Source organism: Triplophysa rosa, linkage group LG21 (genome assembly GCF_024868665.1).
Source record: "Triplophysa rosa linkage group LG21, Trosa_1v2, whole genome shotgun sequence".
Lineage (NCBI taxonomy): Eukaryota > Metazoa > Chordata > Actinopteri > Cypriniformes > Nemacheilidae > Triplophysa > Triplophysa rosa.
The window spans coordinates 10,461,595-10,479,607 of record NC_079910.1 but is presented as its reverse complement, the minus strand read 5'-3'; the positions used below and the strand labels follow the sequence as shown (position 1 = coordinate 10,479,607).

The window sequence follows — 18,013 nt, the reverse complement described above, 5'->3', positions numbered from 1 at the left end:
CCAACAATCAAATGCTTGCTTCTCTTTATCTTTATTCTCCGAGGAACCAGATGAGAGGTTTGATTGAATTATCGCAGCTTCTTTGCCTTTAAGGCCATGGATGGGAGCAACCTGAGACGTGCTCTGAGGAAGTCGAGAACGTCCAGCACCCTTAACACATTAGCATTAGAGAGGAGGCTCTGAGACGCCCCTGAAGAGTCTCTTCCTCTCACGGATCAGTGTGTTTACTCACTCAACCTTTCCAGTGTGGGCAGCAGGATCGGTCCACTTCACCGAGACTTAAAACAGCACTGATGTTTAAAACAAACACTAAGGTTTATGCTTCAGAACTCTTCAACCGCACTTCCGCTTCAATCCTTTGACTCAAATGAGAGAATTTATTCAGAGGAACAATTATCATTTTCATCAGGCTAATTGACTCATTTAGGTTTGCTAATTTTAGAGTTTGCTTTTGTCCTCAAGATGTTCTTGTTTTTTTATTGTCTATTGAATATTCGGCTTTCTACTGTAACAAAAGCGGCATCATTGTGGGTTCTTGTTATTGTGATAGCTGATGTTGAAAGGCTGAGCTATTTGTTCAAAAATTCAAGTGATGATAATGAATGAGGCTTTTGTGCTGCATTTGAATGCAAATGTTCGCGTGGAACCTATCAGCGTTCTGTGTATAATGGGATCCAGAAGTGAGATCACAAGTGAAAAGGCTTCTGATTTGAACATTTCTAATTTAACACACATTTTCGTGACAAATTATAGAGGAAAAGATATTACAAAGAATAAAGCTGTCATACATTATAGAATTAGTATTTGCTATTGTATTTCCCCCTTTTGCTTACGTTCTTAAGGCTCAAAATCTCATGCTTTCAAAAATGTTCTGCCAAACTTTGTGATCCATGTTATCCCAGGATGATTTGAATCCTGTATCCTTTTTTGAGGTCATTTTCTACAAAAGAGTTTACATTGTCAAAGTTTTAACTTGAATTTTAAATATTTCTATTCTGTTTCTTCATTCTTAAGAATTCCTTTCGTATTCTATTTCTTCATTAAATATTTTATTCTATTTATTAATTTCTCATTCATTTAACATCATAATGTATATTTCTTTTAATGTTTTTTTATCCCTGAAATTGTTACGCCAAGCATCACGCTCCTCGCTCTATATTACTCGTGCATGGGTTTACTTGTTTCTTGCGTCACTCGTATCCGGACATGTCAACCCGCAGTAGTAAATAACCTCTTTGCGTGAATATCCTGCTCGATCCTTGCGCGGAAGATGCGATTGAAGCAAATATCATGCGTTTGCGGCCATCGCGTCACCCAATTTTCGAGTCACGTCTTTTCATTGACTTTTCATGTTTCTTTTACTTGCGCCAAGTAGTTCAATTCGCTCTTGGTGTGAACGCATCATTAGATCTTCTTGGTTTTTAAGATTTTTGTTTAAAACCTCAGTGTATTTTTTTAATCTGTGTAGATCTCAGAGGAGGAGCTGTTTGGGAATAATGAGGAGAGTCCTGCGTTTGTGGAGTTCTTAGAGTTTCTGGGACAGAAGATCGAGCTTCATGACTTCAAAGGGTAAAAGCAAACACAACTGCTTATTCTCTGACATTTCAGAGGAATCTGATATTACAAAATTCAGATGCGCTAGATACTGTAAATAGTTGAACATTATTTATGAAAAATATGAATCTTTGTTTTATTTGGACACTGTAACTCTCCAACTTATCTTCTTGTGAAGCTTTCATAAAGTTATCCTTATAGTTTAATATCTATGTTAGCAACAGCATTCGACATTGCATGCTGCAAAAGCCTTAAATATGTTTTCTTCCGCTAGGTTCCGTGGTGGGTTGGATGTGACGCATGGGCAGACTGGATCAGAGTCTGTTTACCACAACTTCCACAACAAGGAGATCATGTTCCACGTGTCTACTAAGCTGCCTTACACAGAAGGTGACACGCAGCAGGTATTCACAGCTCCTCCATGCTGAGGTTCAGGGACCTTCATGTCAGGCTCTGTTTAGGCACCGGAATCAATAGACTATTGATCTTTAACAGCAGGCTCATTTAATCTTAAAAAGCTTAGATGACAAAATGCAATCAGATGTCCCTGATTATCGGTTTCTGTTGATAATATGCAAATGCAAAATGATAAATGAGCCAGATAGGAGACCATCTGGATTGACAGGAGGGCTGGAATCTAGTCCTCAGCGCTGGGGCAGATGCTGATTCCTGCTGTCACACATGATTGTTGACTCACAAAGTGACCTTTATTCTGCACCTCTGTGCCCTCAGAGGAAGAGTGTTTTTAGAGCTCACTCCTCAGGGAATCTTCTACATTTAGAACGCATACAGAGAGTCTCTCTCACTCTCTCTCTCTCTCTCGCTGTCATATGTGCACACGTTTAGCAGAGATGGGGTAATTCTTAAACGGATTTCTGGGTTTAAGTGGGCGGCAGCAAAAGTCACTCTCAAACCTCTGCTTGCCCTTGCCAGCCATCTGTTGAGACATGCTATACAGCAACTACACACACAACATTTGTTTATGGAATCAATGACACATAAACCTCAAATATTAATGCAATTATCATCACATGCCAGCCAGAGGTGCATTTTACAACACTCGTTGCCATTATTACTAGTCCATAAAACTAGTTTGAACTGGCTTATTTCATTCCTAAGCTATTAGGAATTCTATATTTTGTGACTATATTCACAGCTAAAGGATGTTTTTACTGTAGGTGCAACGCCCTGCAGATATTCACAATACAGCACAACCTCAGGTGCTTTATTGCATTAATAAAATAGTTGCTGCGAATACAAAATTAGTTTTTAAAGGGACACTTCACTCGAACATGACAATTCTGTCATCATTTACTCACCTTCGAGTTGTTCCAAATCTGTTTTAATTTCTTTGTTCTGATGAACACAAGAGAAAGATATTTGGAAGAATACAGATTTTTTTCCCCCCATTGACTCCCATAGTAGGAAAAAACACTTTATCATTTTCTTTGTTCTGTTGAACACAAAAGAAGACATTTTGAAGGATGTAGGACAGCAAACAGTTCTGGGGCACTTTTGACTACCATTGTATTTTTTCCTATCATGGGAGTCAATGGGGGGGATTTGTCTGGTTATAAGCATTCTTCCAAATATCTTTCTTGGTGTTCATCAGAACAAAGACATTTATACAGATTTGGAACAACTCGAAGGTGAGTAAATGCTGACAGAATTTTCATTTTTGGGTGAAGTATCCCTTTAATGCATTTTTACTGGAATGTTTTATTAAACCGATTTATTATGCGACAGTCAGGACTGGAACAATCTGTTGTTCTTTTTTTTTGCTTTGAAAAGCTCTGTTAATCCTTTTTGTATTTTTCAAATGAAGTCACTTTTAATCCCCTACAGCTGTTTATTTGAATACCGCTCTTAACACTTTTCCTGTTATCACAGTTACAGAAGAAAAGGCACATAGGAAATGACATCGTAGCCATCGTGTTTCAAGACGAGAGCACTCCATTTGTGCCAGACATGATTGCCTCCAACTTCCTGCATGCCTATGTTGTGGTGCAGGTGGAGAATGCCTGTTCTGACAATGTCTTGTATAAGGTACATTATCTTGGTTTTGCTCCAGTCTGCCGCGTCTGTACGCTCCCTTGTGAGGCAATAAATTATAAATGTGGTTTTCTCTATCCAGGTGTCAGTAACGGCACGAGACGACGTGCCATTTTTTGGACCACCCCTCCCCAACCCGGCCATTTTTAAGAAAGTGAGTTGATGTACAAATAAGATCAAAGACATTTGGGAGAACAGGTTGCAAGTTGCTTATCTTCATTTTTTCAACGCAAGGTCACAATTCCCAGGCAACCTAAATTATTTATAACTAAATTTTGCTGTGTTGCATTCGGGAAAAACCTTCCCATTATAAATATGTATTAAATTCGGTTTTTCATTTGCTTTTCCTTTACATCTTTATGTGCATCGCAGGGTCCAGAGTTTCACGAATTCTTGCTTACCAAGCTGATCAATGCTGAATACGCCTGCTACAAAGCTGAGAAATTTGCCAAACTGGAGGTAAATGACAGTGGCACTTACATTCTTTTGGGCTATTCATATTTAAACACCATAATACTAACCTGAAGCTTTTGTGACCAGGAGCGAACACGATCCGCCCTGCTGGAGACGCTGTATGAAGAGCTGCACATCAACAGTCAGGCCATGATGGGTCTGGGAGGAGAAGAGGACAAGCTGGAGAACGGAGGAGGAGGAGGCGGAGGGGGCTTCTTTGAGTCCTTTAAGGTAATCCGGGAGGACACAGGGGACACCTATGGACTCTTATGTACCACTAGAAAATGTTTCTCAAGCTTTTCTGTTGCTTTGGTGTGGATGTGGATTTTGTACGGTGGGTGTGGTTTGTTCTTTTTTAAAGTGATAGTTCACCCAAAAATGAAAATTCTGTCATCATTTACTCACCCTCTTGTCATGTCAAAGCTGTATGACTTTCTTTCCTCCACAGACACAAAAGAAGATATTCTGAAGAATGTTGTTAACCGGCACCCATTTACTTGCAGAGGTTTTGTGTCCATACGATTGAAGTGAATGGGTACCGCCGCTGTTCGGTTACCGACTTTCTTCAAAACATCTTCTTTTGTGTTCTTCAGGTGAAAGTAAGTCATACAGGTTTAAAATGACAAGAGGGTGAATAAATGATGACAGAATTTTCATTTTTGGGTGAACTATCCCTTTAAATGGGTACTTTGATCAGATTGTCTTGCTTGATCTCGGTGTTGCGCTTTATTATGCTAGCTTTACTCTCTCGGGATCTGGATCAGATCAGCATCTTTGTGACTCCAGCTGACAAGTGATGTAACTGATGTGACTAAATTAAATCACTCATTACTGTAATTTACACTAATTCGTCCCATTAGCACATTGTCAAATCGCAAACGGATGTATGAAACTGTATGTGCTCTACAACATTTTGCTTCTTAAAAAACACAATTAACACTATAATTAGTACTAAGGTCGATTTTGGACCCGCCTACATGACATACCTCAGAAAAATGCTTCCCTGTAATGTCAATATTTAACATTAAACACCATTTTTTCTATTCGCCTGATGCATATACAGAGGGAACTAGAAATTCATTACAGGATTTCAAGGTGTTTAATTGTTTTTAATTCTTTTCTATTGGTTTGTCGTCATCCAGACATAAAATCAATCAGACTTCTCATAAATCATTTTCATCTCTTCTTCAATCTCATATTTGCTTCCACGACCACTCATGCACGCAGTTTTCATTTTCAGTTCCATATAGCCAAAAAAGTTTAAACAGAGGACGTCCAGGAGGTGACATATTTTATGGTCTAGCTGTTCTCGTGGCATTCTGGGAGTTTTTCGTTGGGCAGTTCTTTAGTGATGATATATTTCATCAATATCCATTAGGAAACTGGCCCATAAGCTGTTCTGCCCTCTAATGGTTTCTAGATCCAAGTCTCAAATCACACTCCATGCTCAACTGATCAGACTGCATGCTTCATTACATTCCATCCTCTCTCCCATATGCTGTTTTCTTTCACGGACCAAACTGCATTCAAAAACAGCTTTCTCCACACCTGTGCTTTGCTCAAGATCAGAGACGTTTTTTAAAACAGGTGCTTCTCCCACTTTGATTCACTGGCTTCAGATCCTTTTTCCACCAATCCACAGCCCCACCCTGACCTTTAGTCTCTCCTTGTTGTGTAGCGGGTGATCCGCAGCAGGAGCCACTCTCTGGATGCCATGGGCCTCAATATCAGGAAGCACACAGTCTCCAATAGTCACAGCGGCAGTTTCACCCACAACAACCATCACCACATCACCACAGAGACCCCCAAAATCCCTGGGATAGTAAGTAACTCCCCCTGCTGGCTTCCCTGAGGGTCAAATTACTGTATGCTAGCCCATAAACAACCCCTAGTCTGAGGTCAAACACCTCACTAATTCCTGACTACCGTGGTAGTTTTACAGCACATGCACAGATGTACAGATTTGCGCCTTAATGTTCCTGAAGCTGAGAACATAACAACATTAAGATTAATCGACCAAACTGCTCTCATGCACCTTTCACTTTTCCAAACATCTTTTTTTTCTCCATCATGCTTTGTTTGTCATCTCTGCATTCACGGTTTCTTTATGTACACTCACTAGACGTGCCTATGTTCAGCATTTAAGACAAAGGTATGTCATATGAATCTTTTCCATGAGATTTCCATGGTGTTACCCCACTCTGTTTTAAAAAATAAATTACATTTATTCTGGATGCGATTAATCGTTGAAAAGCCCTAAAGGTATAAAATAATATGATTTTTTTATTTTATAGTATTTTTCTGGTGCCCCAGCTGCTGGAAGATTATCATCTGTTTAACAGAATTTTACAATGCATCTTATTACATAAAGTGTGAGTTGGTTTGACCTGTTATGAGGTCATAAATTGCCTTACAGTGTAGTAAAAACTGATATTGGTTATATTCTGCATTGTACAAAATAGAAAGCAAAACAAATGTACTGGTTATTTTTTTGATTTTACAGACATGTCCGTTAATGCTAAAACACAACCCACAGTGCAAAAATGTACAGTGCAAAATTTTAAATACCAGCTGTAAAAAATCTGTACAGAAATTTCCTTTATATTAATACACTACGTTGTGTCCTTGTATTTTAAATGCTATAATAAACCCACTATATAATACTGAATGACAATGTAAAAATGCTAAAATGTATATCTGAGGATTAGGTTTGATGTATGAGTGTAAAAACAATTACCGTGTATCAATTGAAGTCCTTAAGCATGTGTATGAATTTTGACATTGTGATTTTAAATGTGTAAATTGTAAATGTCATACAAGGGTCATGAAAGCTGTTATTTTATCAAATGTTTTCATAGGAAACGACACCCTGCTGGCTGTTTTAATATAAAGACGTTTGTGTATGATTTGACCTTAACCAATTCTCCACAGCATCAACCTCACACAGGATCCTGCGGAGATCAATGTATATTCGGTGTATGTTGAATGGATTATACACTGCTGCTGTTTTAATATGCAGGTGTAAGGTCAGGCCTGCGCTGTAGGTAAGTATGGATGGAGAATTCTCCACAGGCCGCTACAGGGCAGATCTTCAAGCTTTTTCTGAACTCTTGCTCTGTCACACAGAGCAGCTCTTACAGTACCTGCCCTGGGGATTTTCACACGCTGAGAGAGTCATGCCAGTGCCCCTCGTGAGCACAACCCATGTGAGGCGGGAGAAATCTCTCCTTATACCGAGCCGTTCCTCTGTCACAGACAGTGGTTGTGTTATTAGATATTATGAATCTTTTTATATGTCAGAATGATGAATGTTCTGACCTTCACGCAGGTTAAGCGATGCAGTTCTAAAATGCATTTATTTCGCATGAGCTATATTGACAATCCGTCAGTTATTGGGACCCAATTTTAAACATCGTATAACCTGTTAATGTTCCTGTGTGTGAATGTCTGGCTATTCTTTTTCAGTAATGTTAACCTGACTAACTGTGTTCACTGTCCCGTTGTGTCTAACAATGTGTTAGACATGTGCTGCCTGTGCCTTCTCGTCCTTCACAGGCTTCAGTTCCTGCTCTTCCTCAGGCCCTTCTCTCCTCGTGTGGCTTTTGACTTCCTATTCATGCTTTTTGATGAGGCTACTCTGTTTGTATAACCCATAACCTGTTGCATGAACTCATAATCTCTCTCTCTCTCTCTCTCTCTCTCACTCTCTCGGCTCTGTACAGTCATTGCTTGTCCCAGGCAAAAGTCCCAGTAAATATGGACGCCGCGGCAGTGCCATAGGAATAGGAACCATAGAAGAGGTTCATGTATAACTCTCACTCTTCTCTCATCTGCATTATTTGTTTTCACTGCATGACTTACTGTATGCTTCCAAGACTAAAACTACAGCAGTTAGAGCCAGCAAGAGCCAAATTAATGATTTCTTTTGCATTCATATCATAGCAATATCATAAATAGTTGCATCAATTCACTGCATTGTGTACATTCATAGTAAATCACTTAAAACCTTTTTTTATATTATAATACTTTCTTTTTATGAAAGTAATAATATTTTTTATAAATAATAAAATCATGTAAAAATTACATAATACTATTATAATGTAATATATTATAATGGTATTATTTTTAAAATTTTTGATTTTATTTATTAATATAATTTGCAATAATTGAGTGATATTACTCGTTACACAATAATAAAACACCATCACATCAGACGCAGCTCGTGATGTGTTGAGTTTCTGGACATGCTTGCCATATTACCCAGGCATATTGAACAAACCCTATTTCTACTGTAAGGCACTTCTATAATGAGCATCGTCCAATCAGATGGCATGCTTTAAAGGGATAGTTCACCCAAAAATAAAAACTGTGTCATCATTTCAAACCTGTGCGACTGATCATTTAAGAACGTTGCAACTGAACAATGGTGCTACCCGTTCACTTTCATTGGTTTTGTGTTCATACAATAGAAGTGAATTGGTAACGCCATTGTTCGGTTACCAACATTCTTCAAAATATCTTGTCTTGCAGGTTTAAAATGACAACTATCCCTTTCATTTTTATTAGCAGTGTTTGTCTTTGCAAGTTTATAATGTCGCCAAAGCCCAGCAGCATTGTTTCATATTTTTGTGTTTAAGTATTCACATCACCATTATCCATTTAGTGTGTTGTTATACCTTCTGTTATACCTGTAACGCATTGCTCTTGTGTTTTAAATGTCCAACGTCACTTTTTGTCTAGTGTGGTTTGTACTAGTCTGCAAAGTCAGTTCTCTTGTTTGGTAATTGTACTCTCGCCGAAAGCTGACAGCATAGAAACATAAAGGAAAAAGGCAACAGAAAGTCGTCCCAAAGCCTTTGAAGCCATTTTAGATAAAAGCCTTTTTGAAGGTCTTTCATTTCAAGTTGTAAAGCAGCTCTAAATTCCCAGTGCTCAAGCTTAGAGAGAACAAAGTGTCCCACAGTGAAAGCACAGCACAGTGGAGCTCAGGAGATCCTGCTCCCATCTTTCATCTCGCAGTTCAGGCCCAAACCATCAAGCAAACACTTTACCTCCACCCGCCGGTCGGGCTGTGCAACAAGGGCTATTGTTCTGCGAGACACTGGAGCACACACAAATATAAGAGATAATAGACCAATCAGAAGCAGAAGTGCAGAAATACGGTGCATTATCCTTAAAGTTTCCTTTGAGACCTCCTGGTGAACGTGTCTGTATTGATATCACTCAAACCTCAAAGGACCATCATGATATGAAAGTAGAGATGTGGGAAAGCATGATGGATGTTCTGAGTTTTGATTGTTGGCTCACTCAACTTCTTGTTCCTCCTGCAGTCTTTGATCATTCCCGGGAAGAGTCCAACCAGGAAGAAATCAGGACCCTTCAGCTCTCGACGGAGCAGCGCTATTGGCATTGAAAACATCCAGGAGGTTCAAGAGAAGAAGTAAGAGTCTGTTCTTGTGTGAAACTGTTTTTAAGAAAAAGCAGGTCTTACAAAATAAAGATGGCCAGTTTGAAAAGGTAATGAAATGATAAGATTTATTGAATTTATACACAGGAGAGGATTAAACTAAGTTACAGTACAATATAATAGTGAGAGTATAGGCATGATAACACTGAACGCTATCTCCCTCCTTTTGTTTATGGGTTTGGTGAAGAATTGCTGCTCTGTTGTCAGAGGACAAGACTGTGTTCTGTATATCTCTACCCAGCATCACTCTCAAGAATGGGAGACTCATCTTGGACGCCTCAAAGTATAAATGAACATCTATAGAACATCACCTTCTTATCTTTAGACTAGCTGCTCTCCTTACCTGGCCATAAAAATTCATCTTTGGAGTAATGCAAACAGTTGCCTTTAGCATCATTAAACGGTCAGCCATACAAAATCATCAACGTTACATCTGACCGGTTGTCTGCAAATATTTCAACCAATCAGTGAGTGTTGAACTGATTTTGCATAAACTGACCTTCGTTGAGTGTGCTAAAACATTTTCAGGCCCTTAGAATGGCGTTGCTCTGAACTTGCGTGTGTTTTAATGTAGTGTGTTAGCATGTAGGGTATGACTGAATCTAACCTCTCTTGCTAACCTAGTCTGCAGTTGCGCTTGGATGCCGTCGACTTTAAAGATGATGTTTTTGTGCCCTCTAATGGTCATTGTATGTGTCTGCAGCAGTAGGGAGTGCTCCCCCTACACACAGAAGACACCAGACAGTGGACACGCCTCCCAGGACCCCAAGTCTGAAAACTCCTCCAATCAGAGTTCACCTGAGGCGCTGGTCACTAAAAACAGGTAAAGCGTCACCTTTTGTGATGGTTCCACCAGTTTGTGGTTCAGAATTAACCTATCAAAATTTCCCAGAGGTTTGAAGATAAAACATGTATTATGTTTGACTCTGGATTTGCGTTTTGGAGAATGCAAGACAACAAAGTTTTGCGTGTATTAAGTGTTTGTGTTTTTGTATGCGTGTAGCACAAGCGTGTATTGTCGGGCTCCATCCATCCCTGAGGCTCATGACCTGTCTCGCTCCTCATCCAACGCCAGCAGCTTTGCTAGTGTGGTAGAGGAGAATGAAACCGAGGCTACAGAGGACTATGACACCGGGATGGTGAGAACTGTATCTTTTCCTAATAAAGTAACAATGCAATGGCACTGTTTACTTTATTAGTTGTGCTGCAGTAATCTAACGCATTGTTTAAAATAGTGACATGCTCCTGATTTTAACTTTATGGTTATTATTTATGTTATTAATGAGCTTTGCATTGTTCATGTATTTTATGGGTATCTAGTGTCTTTATTCTAAAACCAACTTCAACAATACTGAAGAAACTGGGGACAATGTCAGTATTTCTCTAAGATCTACATCTACAAAATCTTTTAAATTCAGGAGAGTTTGTCATCTGCGGGCACTCCTCACAAACGTGACTCATTGACCTACAGCATGTGGTTGGAGGACAACATGAGCACTCCCAGTACAACCAGCAGAGGGAGTTCTCCTGGTGAGAAATCTTACACCCCAAACTTGTACATGTAGGTCTATAGTCGGAACTTGACACGAGTGGACTTTAACACACTTAGTATACTTTAGCTGGAAAATGTGAAATATTTCCAGCATATTTTTTCATGGCTTGATATGTCATACATTTTTTTTAGCTCCAGGCAAAAACCAGGAGCAGAACCGTCCAGACATCAGAATCAAACTCGAGCGACCACATGACCACAAATCCACATCAGTGAGTTAGACAAACACACCGTTTTATATTCTGTGTAAGATTATAGCTGCTGTTTGTAGTAATTGATGTATATTTTGCCCGGTCCTGGTGGAGCGTGACACTTGTAATGCCATGATCATGAGTTTTATATGTGTTATGCTTAATGTTTGCAAAACAATTTTATTTATTTATTTAATGGCCAAGTATGCAATGTATACACTGTTTCTCGACTCACTCACTTATAGTTTTGTTTTAGTTTAATTTTGTATTATTCATTTTTTAAATTAGCTTTCATTTATCGTTTTTATGTTCATTTTAGTTACATTTTTAGCTATTTTGTTATATGCTTTTGTCACTTTATTATTTATTTGTTTATTTTTTATGTTGCTATATAAAATGTATTTATTTTTATTTTAGTTTTTGTTTATTATCATTTTAGTGCCTTAAGCTTATTTCAGTTTATTTCTTTGGAAACTTTTCAATTTTCTTTCAAGTTTTTCCAATTATTTTTAGGCCAATATTTAATTTAATTTCCATAAGCAGAAACGCTTTCAAAGTTTTAATTTTAGTCAACTAAAATAACCTTGCCACTCATCTGTTTACGTTGTGCAGAACTGCTAGCCACTCCTGCTGGATTGCCTTGTGGACTCCATTAACAGGTTAGATACATCATTACTAACCGAAAGTGCATAATTTTTCCATTCTTGTCTTAAGATCTTACAGTATTGGCACTTTTGTGTGTATTGAATAAAAACTGTGTACAGTTTTTAAAAAATAAAAAAAAATAGAGGAAAAACCTGAATGAGTTGACAAATGTTTATGTTTTGAATTTCTCAGGTTTAAGCAAGTTGAACTAGATGAAGTCAAGCTATGATATAAGGCTATATGACAAAAAACATGTTTTAGTATGTATATATTGTTTGTTAATCATGCTAATGCGTTCACCTGATTATAAATATCTTGTTATATTTTTCAGTCAGCATTTTCATAAGAAAAAACACCTTGGAAAGATGAGCAAGCTCTGGTTATTGTTGTGATGAAGAACAGTGAACCACCAGTTGGCTGCAGGAGTGACAACATGACCCAGGACCACGAACATCTCACCATGTCTGAAAACAAAAATAACAGAGAGTGGATTACAGGCAACCAGAGACTTCATAGTGGCTGTGGCTGTTTTACTTCTCTCCGCTCCTTCAACCTGTCCTCCAGTTCTCCTTCAACCTCAGTATTGGTCCACTTGCTGTTGTCATCTAAAACCCTTGTAAGTACATACAGTAAATAAATGAGAACTGTGTTGCTCTGTAGCAGCGTCTGCAGACACTTCACTGTGCTGGTGAATGACTCATCTAACAGATTGTACAGTATAAGGTCCTAACACTGTGCTATAATTTTATTTTGTGATCTTTGTCTCATGAAGGACGTTTCACGCCTTTGCACGAAGAGCTTATTTCAGCTGATGCACAGTAGACGCCAAACCGTTTCTCATGTGCTGATGTTCTTTTCATTGATTTGACATTTAATAAGTTACTGTTTGTTCAGTACAAGCCATGAAAGCTTTGTAATACATCTTGTGCCATTATTTCAGAGTAACAGCTCTCTGAAAGTTGACGTACTGGATTATTTTTTTAAAAAGCAACACAGTTGTATAGCATGAAGTGACATCTTAATGCAGAAAAATGAATGATTTGTGTCAACTATATTCCCTTCACATTATGTCTGTGGCTCTGTCCATTTAATATTTTAGTTTTGTTTCTCATATGGTTAAGGTGAAGTGCTAAAAGAGATTCCGTGTTTGGCATCTTTGCAATTCGCTGTATCATCTTGACATTTGGAGAAAATTAACTAAATAATGTATTGCAAAAATATGGGCTTGCCGATACTCTTATCTAGTTGTTATTACCACCTGTACCGGAAGGGGGCGTTTTAATACAAATCTACAAATTTTACATTTGGATTTGGTTGGTGTCAAAATGCAACAGTTTGCAACATTGCAGCTAGACGTTGGAGATGTCTTACCAACAAATACATTCACCTAAGTCAATGATACTAAAAGAAGTGTTTTAATATACTATGGCTAATAGTACAAAGCAAGATTAACTGTAAATCTGTAATCCTTGTCATGTCTTCTGCTCAGCTTTGATAAAAACAATCTATATGTTGATTGTATTCTGTTTACCATACGCAGTTTGTGCTAAATGCTGCAGGGAATTTGTTTAATCTTTAGTGCAGTCAGTGTATATTATTGTGGCTGTTCTCATCTTGTTTGTTACTTTAACTGTTTAAAAGTCTTTGATATTTTCCTAATGTCAACTCAGACCTGTGTCTTTGCTGTAAACCAGTTTATCCTTTGCTTTGAGTTACAGTTAATTTGATCAAGACGGTGCAGATGATACTCAGGGTCCAAAAGTAACTCTTGTGAAATGCTGAATACGAGTAAAATGAGACTTGGGAAAGTAAAGTAAATTGAACTTAAGTGAACAGTTGGCCGCTAGCTTTAGTAGAGACTGCAACATAATACATGGATAAATACATGGATATCAGAAAGTAAAAATCTGGTATAATGATCACAGTCATACAAACCATGTACTATAATAACTTTTATTGCTAAGACACCAAATTAAAAATGATGAGGAGAAAATTTATAATGTGGGTTTTTAAGTTTTTTATGTAAAAGGTGAGGCTTTACAGAGAGAAAGCGAGAGAGACCCGCCATAGGCATATTTTGGATATGTGAGATGTGACTATAGGTGACCTTATTACTCATCTTCACTACTTCAGTATTCTAATCATGACATTAAACGTGTGTTGTTGCATATTTCACTAGTTTTAAACCATTATTATTCATTGTTAAAATGAATGATAAAATGATGATGTTTGCTTTAAGTTAAAAGCAAAGAACAATGAACAGAACAGTACAGTTGGTTGGATTTGCCTTATTCTAATAAGTGTCAAAGCAAATGAAGGGGAAATCTTTGCATAATATTGTTTTTTATAGTTTATGTATTTATGATAAATAAATTGACCTTACTGGCTGCCATTAAACTGCCTTTATATTTCCCCTTGCCCGACGCCATTAATGTTCTATGTTGTTGTCATACTGTACATACTCATACATGCTTGCTTTAGTTCTCATAATTAGTACATCGCAGTGGCATGCATAGAAGCATTGAGTTTATTTCTCATGCTGGACTAAATTAAAGACTGGACGTTAAAGCATAAAGTGAAAAAGAATTGCATCATAATGACAACACTAGACATTGGGGTCAGCTGTGTATGAACAAAGAAGCTAAGGGAAATTTGGAAGTTTGTTTAGTCTGCTTTGCGCAAGGCTGTAGCGCCCTCTCGTGGTAATTCATAGTTTTGGCAGCATTTACTTTGAAGTGTCCAATGCACATGACTGTAATTGTTTTCTTGTGCAATTCCAATCAAATGTGACTGGAAAAGAGAGATGCGGCACAAAAAACATGCTGTTGACAGGGTATGATTTTTTAGACAATGTTATGCTTTCCTTTTAGCAGCTGCTGCTTATGTGACCTTCTCCTGTGCAATCATTATTGTAAATACAGCTTTTTTTGTACGTACTGCCCATAAAATCTGAAACAAATAAATATGTGATATTTCATTGTGAATGGTCTAATTTCCTATTTTTCAGGATTAAAAATGTTTGATGAGAGAATTTTTATGCAGAACCTTACATTTTTGGTGTGATAATATATATCCCAAATGCAAAAAAGCAAGGATTCACCACTGTTAGACATCTTTTTACACAATAAAAGGATACAGATAAGTTTTTGATGGACGGTTTCAATGGACGCACGCGCCTGTTAACTTCCGGTCTGTTTAGTTATAGATCTGGCTAGATTTATTTTAAATTTTATTTTATATTACATTTTTACCAATACTACCTTAACTATTAATGTTTTTGTATAACAACTGTATTAAATTAAATAAAAAATACTCATTAATGATTCTTTGTGAAGGTCTACTGGAAGTTAAGTTTGGGCCACATAACGTTTATGTTGTTGTCGCTGAAACCGTCTATACATAATGAATTAGGCATGTAGGGAAAATGTTTCTTCCATCTAGTGGTACTGGTAAAGACTAGTTTTCGTTATGAAGCCTGAAATGTTACATTTGTGGTTTGACAATTTGACGCATTATCATCTCCCGTCCAGCAGAGGGCAACATCTGCACAATTCAAAAGATTACACATGCAAGTTCCAAAAATAAACAAATAACTAAACATTAAATATAACAATTTAATGGTTTTAAAATATTTAAATATTAAAATAACAAATTACAAAAAACAACTGAGGACCAAGGGCAGTATTTCATCAGACCCCCTCCTCCAGCTCAACTCAACTGTGTGATCTTATATAAAAGATAATAATAGTTCATATTAATGTCTTGAAAAGCCATAACTGTGTAGTAATTGTAGACTGAACGTCAATTAATGACATTTGATACTGCAATAATTATGAAATAAAACTAAAATGTCAGCAGTGTTGCTTCGTAACATCAGCAAAAAATCCTCAACAACTCTTACTGTGATGATAACAATATTACTAATAATTAAATACTTGTTCCTTTATTCATTGAGTGTCCAATGTGTCAAATGAGAGGTGATGATGTGGACTGATGTCAGACACAGCTGGTAAGGTGTGAGGTTGGTCATGAATCAGAATTTGGAGGAGACTCAGCCTCTGGTCCAGCTCTTGTAAACTGGGGCTGTACTCCCAACCTCCCCAACTGTTAAAACAGTTCTCACAGGGTTCAGACACACGGTTATGAGCACATAACGACACAGCTCTGACGACTGCAAATGATGACAGTTTATAAGTAGAACTGAAAAATAAAAGCAGCAGGATATGGTACTTTTGCACCAATGCACATGCAGAACTGGTGTTGTTATGGTGGTTCCTTAAAAAAAGAAAATCCACGCAAATATGAAAATATGACTTTGATAAAAGCATTGATTAATCCGCATGTCCAGTAAAGAGCACATGCTACAGATCACATGATCGCATGTATCACATGATGCACTGTTTGTAAGTTCTGAACATTCCTCAATTACATAATGCTCCACGCTGTAGCAGACTGCACATCTACATTACATGTTCCTAAACTTGTTGACCCTCTTATGAGCTGCTATGACGAGGTCTCCCGGTGCACATGGAATTAATAACCATGTGGTTGTTTTTCTTCTAGAGCGTCCCTGTAGTGTACCACAACCCTGCTGCAGCGTATCTATTCACGTCTTTACGAAGTCCTCTTGGTTTGTCTTTAGCAAGAATGAACATCACATGGTGGAGAGCTAAAAGAGAATGCAAACAATTATGTATGTTTAGTCAAAGAGCTGAAGTCTTTGTGTTTGGTGTAAGGATGCTTTTGAATTTAAGCAGGTGGGTGTGAGTGTTGAGAGATTATACTGGATGGAGCGGCTCATTTCACACTTTGTCCCATTATATGATGAATAATTCACACTGCTTTCATCAGCTCTTATGTGGTGGCTCCCCTCACACTCTCAAATCTCAACGCTCACACTCACATGCTCCTCATTGCATAAAAGAGTCTGAAGGGCTGTCAGAGGTAATTAGCTCGCCTTTTATCCTTTGGGGGGGGGGCTTAAATGTTTCTTTTTCATCACAATATCATTTGTTACTCACTTTGTCATTGGACCGTTTACAGTTCATGCAGAGATCATCTGTTTTATTTTAACAAACAACTAACAGAAGTACATATTCAAGCCATTTTTACATGTCTTATGAATAACAATCCAAAACTTTTGTTTACACTAAATTGAAAAATCCACCTCCCCCTTCCCCATTTTTTTGCACTCAGTAAGCTTTGCACATGTGTTGTGTGTATTTTTTGTCAGCCCTTTAAAAATTCTTCAAAGCTGAGCTTCAGTTTACACTCCAAGCCCACTATGCAACTTAAATACAACGTTTTAAATATATATATATATTTAACAACATATTTGAATATATACTGATATTGATACAATACACATCATATTGCACAGTGTGTATATAGTACACAGATGAAAAGTATGGACACTTAAATTTGTGTAAAAATGTCTGCTCCACTGCAGAGTCAGACAGTCAAATGCAGTTTATATTTACATTTAGTCATTTGGCAGACGCTTTTATCCAAAGCGACTTACAAATAAGGTAAACAAAAGACAAAGGTCTCATATAGCCCACCACAGTATACAAAGCAAAGGTTTTTTTAAGGATAGAAAGAGTAGAAAAGAGAACTAGGTCAGGTGCTGACGGAAGAGATGTGTTTTCAGCCGATTCTTAAAGATGGCTACAGAATCTGCTGATCTTGTGGCAGCAGGCAGATCATTCCACAAATGTGGAACAGATCCAGAGAAGGTACGTGAGAATGATTTTTTCCCTTTTTAGGATGGCATTACAAGACGTCGTTCGTTTGCAGAGCGTAGGAATCTGGTGGGTATATAAGTCTGCATTAGCGAGTGAAGATATGGGGGTGCTGAACCAGTGGCGGTCTTGTAGGCCAAGAGCAGGGCTTTGAATTTGATGCGAGCAACTAGGGAGCCAATGTAACAGTTCTGCTTGTGTGCTATGATGTCATACTTGTGAGATCTTTGCAATGTTTCCAAAAAATCTGAGCTGGTCTGAACTGAACACATAACTAAACTAGTGGAAATGGAAAAAGATTCCTGGAACCACGTGAACAGAATAGCAGCTTTACTGTCGCTTGCTGATGGGGTATATT

The 18,013-nt window shown here is 37.8% G+C and overlaps 1 protein-coding gene across 13 annotated transcripts in view; it reads left to right on the top strand.

Moving 5' to 3' along the window:
- rap1gapa (RAP1 GTPase activating protein a) overlaps window positions 1-14,898 on the top strand; it is a 70,916-nt gene extending 56,018 nt beyond the window's left edge. For 9 of the 13 annotated variants that reach the window (XM_057363385.1, XM_057363376.1, XM_057363379.1 and 6 more), the window contains 15 exons: window positions 1,469-1,569; window positions 1,829-1,958; window positions 3,445-3,600; window positions 3,689-3,760; window positions 3,979-4,065; window positions 4,147-4,290; window positions 5,738-5,881; window positions 7,782-7,859; window positions 9,390-9,499; window positions 10,230-10,349; window positions 10,530-10,665; window positions 10,945-11,056; window positions 11,211-11,290; window positions 11,882-11,928; window positions 12,246-14,898. In XM_057363385.1, the coding sequence (XP_057219368.1) occupies window positions 1,469-1,569; window positions 1,829-1,958; window positions 3,445-3,600; window positions 3,689-3,760; window positions 3,979-4,065; window positions 4,147-4,290; window positions 5,738-5,881; window positions 7,782-7,859; window positions 9,390-9,499; window positions 10,230-10,349; window positions 10,530-10,665; window positions 10,945-11,056; window positions 11,211-11,290; window positions 11,882-11,890 (1,479 nt within the window). In that variant the 3' untranslated portion in view covers window positions 11,891-11,928; window positions 12,246-14,898. The remainder of the gene's footprint in view (window positions 1-1,468; window positions 1,570-1,828; window positions 1,959-3,444; window positions 3,601-3,688; window positions 3,761-3,978; window positions 4,066-4,146; window positions 4,291-5,737; window positions 5,882-7,781; window positions 7,860-9,389; window positions 9,500-10,229; window positions 10,350-10,529; window positions 10,666-10,944; window positions 11,057-11,210; window positions 11,291-11,881; window positions 11,929-12,245) is intronic. The other 4 variants (XR_008965150.1, XM_057363377.1, XM_057363382.1 and 1 more) reach the window with 4 other exon arrangements.
- Window positions 14,899-18,013: the final 3,115 nt, after the last annotated feature.